The sequence below is a fragment of the Chanos chanos genome, chromosome 3, assembly GCF_902362185.1.
Source record: "Chanos chanos chromosome 3, fChaCha1.1, whole genome shotgun sequence".
NCBI classification, from domain to species: domain Eukaryota; kingdom Metazoa; phylum Chordata; class Actinopteri; order Gonorynchiformes; family Chanidae; genus Chanos; species Chanos chanos.
The window spans coordinates 7,752,501-7,756,817 of record NC_044497.1 but is presented as its reverse complement, the minus strand read 5'-3'; the positions used below and the strand labels follow the sequence as shown (position 1 = coordinate 7,756,817).

At 42.4% G+C, this 4,317-nt stretch overlaps 1 protein-coding gene across 3 annotated transcripts in view; it reads right to left on the bottom strand.

Moving 5' to 3' along the window:
• Positions 1-915: 915 nt before the first annotated feature.
• hnf4g (hepatocyte nuclear factor 4, gamma) overlaps positions 916-4,317 on the bottom strand; it is an 11,539-nt gene continuing 8,137 nt past the window's right edge. For all 3 annotated transcript variants that reach the window (XM_030768730.1, XM_030768729.1, XM_030768728.1), the window contains 6 exons: positions 3,646-3,801; positions 3,313-3,400; positions 3,001-3,153; positions 2,279-2,515; positions 1,953-2,078; positions 916-1,628 (listed from right to left, as the gene is read on the bottom strand). In XM_030768730.1, coding sequence (XP_030624590.1) covers positions 1,492-1,628; positions 1,953-2,078; positions 2,279-2,515; positions 3,001-3,153; positions 3,313-3,400; positions 3,646-3,801 — 897 coding nt within the window. In that variant the 3' untranslated portion in view covers positions 916-1,491. The remainder of the gene's footprint in view (positions 1,629-1,952; positions 2,079-2,278; positions 2,516-3,000; positions 3,154-3,312; positions 3,401-3,645; positions 3,802-4,317) is intronic.

The window sequence follows — 4,317 nt, the reverse complement described above, 5'->3', positions numbered from 1 at the left end:
CACAAATAATCGCATCCGTATCCTTGCGAAATGCAGCATAAAGGAACACTTCAAATTCCAGGAAGATATTTCATACGATTTCCGTCGCAAAAAAGCTCACATTGGAAACATGAGGGAGGGGTAAAGTTGGCTAAATGAAACAGCGAGCGGAAAAAACGCCTGTTGGCAGATCCTCTCGATTTAACCCACATCAAGCACCAAAAACTACAGATATATATTAGTTTACCAACTGCCAAGTATATATGTATAAAACTCGAGTTCTTCTTCTTCTTCTTCTACTCTCTCTCTCTCTCTCTCTCTCTCGCTCTCTCTCTCCCCCTCTCTCACCAGACGATTGCAAAAGTAATAAACAGCGAAATAACTTGTTTTCTGTTGCTGACGTTTATATTTTTTCAACCTTTGAAGATTACGGGGCAGGGGAGGAAATGTTTTGACAGGTTCTTTTCCTACGTTATTTAAATGTCCCTCGCGACCATCAAACGTAATTTTTTCCCTCCAGGTTTTTCATCTCAACATCTAGGATTAACGGTTCGAATATAATCTATGATTGGGCGACGAGTGCGCCTAGGGTCACGCTGCCGTTCGCTGCTCAGCAGTAGTCTCTGAAGGTTAGACGCCCAGTTTCTCGGCTATCCTCCAAGTGCGTTATGTCGCCTGACTGTAGTGGTTCGTAGTGTCATCGTTCGTCTTTGCGTCGTTTGTAGGATGCAGTAGGTTCGACCAAGTACCACCCAGCAGTATGAGGGGATACTGAGGAGATACAGGGTAACTAAGCACTTGAAAAATAACAGTAGTAATACTAATCACAACAACGACAACAGCAAGCTTTTCATTTGAGAGTTTCCCAAGGCTTCTGAGGGAGAACACAAAGGGGTACATGGCAATACTCGTATTTAAATTACCTCTTTATTAAAATGTACACACCTTGAATATGGGCTATCAAAACAAGTCCTCAGAATTCATCATATTTCTTCGTTTATAATCATTTTGATAAAATAAATATATATTTTTTTTGTTTCATTCCTTCCGTAATGTCACTGCATGGCCTCTGTATATTTACACGTTAAAATCTAAGACACATCAGGTCATCTCTTCCTTTACATTTTATTGAATTCTACAATTAAAATGACTAAAGATGCATTGATCAGCCAGAAAGAGAAGAAAAGCAAATGAAAGGATGGTGCAGCATTTCTCTTCACATAGGATTGAATTAAACTACACATTTTATAGTTGCGTAGTTGACAAGGATCATTTCCATGGATTCTGAGGCAAGTCATTTAGCATCCCAGCAAACAGAGAGGTTCCCCGCCCTGCGTATCCACAGTGTTTCCCTGAGTTATCAAGTGAATACAGAATTAAATATAGTCTACTTGGAAATACACCTGAGACATAAAATTCAGCTTTTTTTTTTTTTTTTTTTCCATAAAAACGTATGCATGTACAAACACACCAGACCACAGCGGACTCCAGACCGGGTAGTAGTGTTTGGCCTCAGAGAGGGGACTCAGGTGAGCCTCTCTTTGGAAGCTGCTGTGTTGGCAGCAGGGCGGTTGGACTACTGGAGCTCGCCTTGTACATCTCCTGGCTTGGAACCTGTGTAGGCGACGGGATAGGAGTGTCTGGAGAGGCTGAAAAACAAGAAGAAGCTGTGATGAGTCTCTCACCATCTATAACAGAACTATACAGAGCTATGCAAGTAGTAAACCTCCTGATAGAAGAGCCCTATGGCTTTGCTAAGAGAATGAAGCCATAGGGCTGTTCTGTTAGGAGGTGTATTACTTAATTCTGAGTTAACTAGCTCTGAGTTTTCACCAAACCCGCTTTCTGGAACACCCCCCCCTGCCATTTCTGCTTGTTTGTTTTCCATCAAGAACTACGACTCGCTGTTTAATTGAAGCATACACGCACTTATTTCTGAGACAGAGTTAGACCTTAACCAGAATGTATCTTACCCTGTATCTGCTGTGCATGTAAAGGACCGGGGGCGGAGCTAATTACCAGCGTCTGCCCTGTGATTGGATCCTGAGCTAGCTGTGGGTGTCCGTGATGATGCAGGTGAGGCTGTTCTGTAGATAGCCCTGCGGTATAGCACACAGACACGCTGAAACTCCCTTAATGTAATCATTAACAAAATATCCCTTACAGACCACACACAAAAAAAAACAAAAAACAAAATGAACTGACTGAACTTTAATCATTCAGGTAAACAATTCAAAACCAATTTCCTGTTATGATTTTCTGTCGATCAGTAGAACGACACGTGTAAACAGAGACTCACCTCCTAGCAGCATCTCCTGCAGCAGGTTGTCGATCTTGGCCAGGCCGAAAAGCTTGATGAACTGGAGCTGCTCTATCATTTGCCAGGTGATACTCTGCAGAGTGGGAAGCAGCAAGAGAAGCTCTCCAAAGCGACCGCGCGAGTCGTACTGACGGTCGTTAATGTAGTCTTCCAGGCTCAGCTGCACTTGGTACCTCATATTCTTAATCTTGCTAGGGTCTCGAAGGCTTTTGGCATCTAGGATGAGGAAAATAGAGAATGTCGTACGGTATTTTGGAAACTCAGCATGAGCTCAACGATAATGGTGAGAAGTGATACAGCGGTAACAGGGCGGACGAGGACGACCTTCCCCGCCGTGAAGCCGTAGAGTATGCAAATGTTTGTTTCTGCCCAATCTCAGAAAATTTCATTCAGGACTGTAAGTGTTTCAGTAGAAGGGGTCAGGACTGCTGGATCGGGTTTGGAGGAAAAGCTTACTTTTTTTTTTTCTTGCTTTACAGGGATCTCTTTACTTCTTTGTTAATGAACTAAATCTCAGTTAGCATGTTCTGAATCTAGTTAAAAAGAAAAAGAATCTGTTTATTCACACACTTAACTCAGTTAATTCACATGTTTTTGTCCATTTTAATGAAGTATACTAGACACATCTCGGAGCACTAAAGGACTGGTGTGAGAGCCTTTGAGATGTTAAAGTTTAAATAAGAGATTTTTAATGGGCATACCAGGATCAAAGAAAACAATGGCCTTTAAAGCAGCGTATTCATTGTCATCAATCTGGATGTCCTGAAAAGGTGAAACCAGCTCGTCCAGGACGCGGTTGGCCACTCGGCTGATCTCGGCCTCGGGACAGTTCCGATGAATGACAAAACCGTTACCTACGGACGCAAGAGATCAAGACATCACGTCCTCGCATCTTTTGTGGTCTGGTTTTTAAAGGTGTTTCATGTTTCATCTTATTTGTTTTGTTGTTTGTTTGTTTGTTTGTTTGTCAGTTCGGTATTTTCCAGACAGTGTGTTTTTAAACCAATTCTTACCCAAGAGCAAAACGTTTTTGTAGGGCATCGATCTCTTGGCGACTCCCAGCAGAAGGTGCTCCCCAGCGTGAGCACGCAAGAGGCTGACCTGAACGTACGGACCAGGGACGAAACATGAAACTTAGAGAGCTTAAAAAAAAAACCCTCCAAAAAAACCCAAAAAAAAAACACCGTGCAGCACACAGGGAGGAGAGAGCGGTCAGAATTAAGGGCTAAATTGAATCAGTCATGTGTACGGCAAATGGAGAGCTTCCTGGTAAGGAAAGGCAATTTGAACCCAAGAGTCCCTTTCCCCAATTAGTGCTGGCAGTTTGGTTTTCCAACAGTCATTACCTGGTCATCAAGTGGCAGTTCGCCAAAGGCAGGAATGTATTTAGCCCACTCTACCAGAACGAGCAGCTGTTGTTTCATGGACTCGCATACGTCCCCTATGGTGGCCGACTTCTTCTCGGCGATGTCGACAGGCCCAGCTGGACTGGCGACAGTAATCTTCAGAGAGATGTATACGAGCAGAGATTAAGTCACCACTTCCCCTAGGAAACATTTATTATTTCACAGGCTGTTGATTCCCCCTCCAAGTAAACTCATATACGTAGTCATGCGGATGATTAGAAATGCTGATGACATTAAGCATCGCTCCAGCAGAGACTAATACTCATTCAGATTAGTCCAGCCATCTCTCATCGCAATCATTAGCTATTCCGAATGCGTGTAACTGAGAATAGCAGCATTCATCAGGGTTAGTTTGATGAGGCTTTCACACCGAATTTGCTTTGTCTTTAATAAAGCCTGTTATAAAAGAGGATTATCACTGTGATCTAGAGAGAGAGAGAAAGTAAAAGAATGCGCACAGTGAATTCAAAACTGATATTTTTGTGAGACGTAATGCTTGATTTGACATTAATGGTGATGAAATGTAATTATTAGTTCAACTGCAAATGTGTAAATAATCTCAAAAGTCCATCACAAAATAGAAACTAGGTATATGAATTAGTGCTTTTGTAC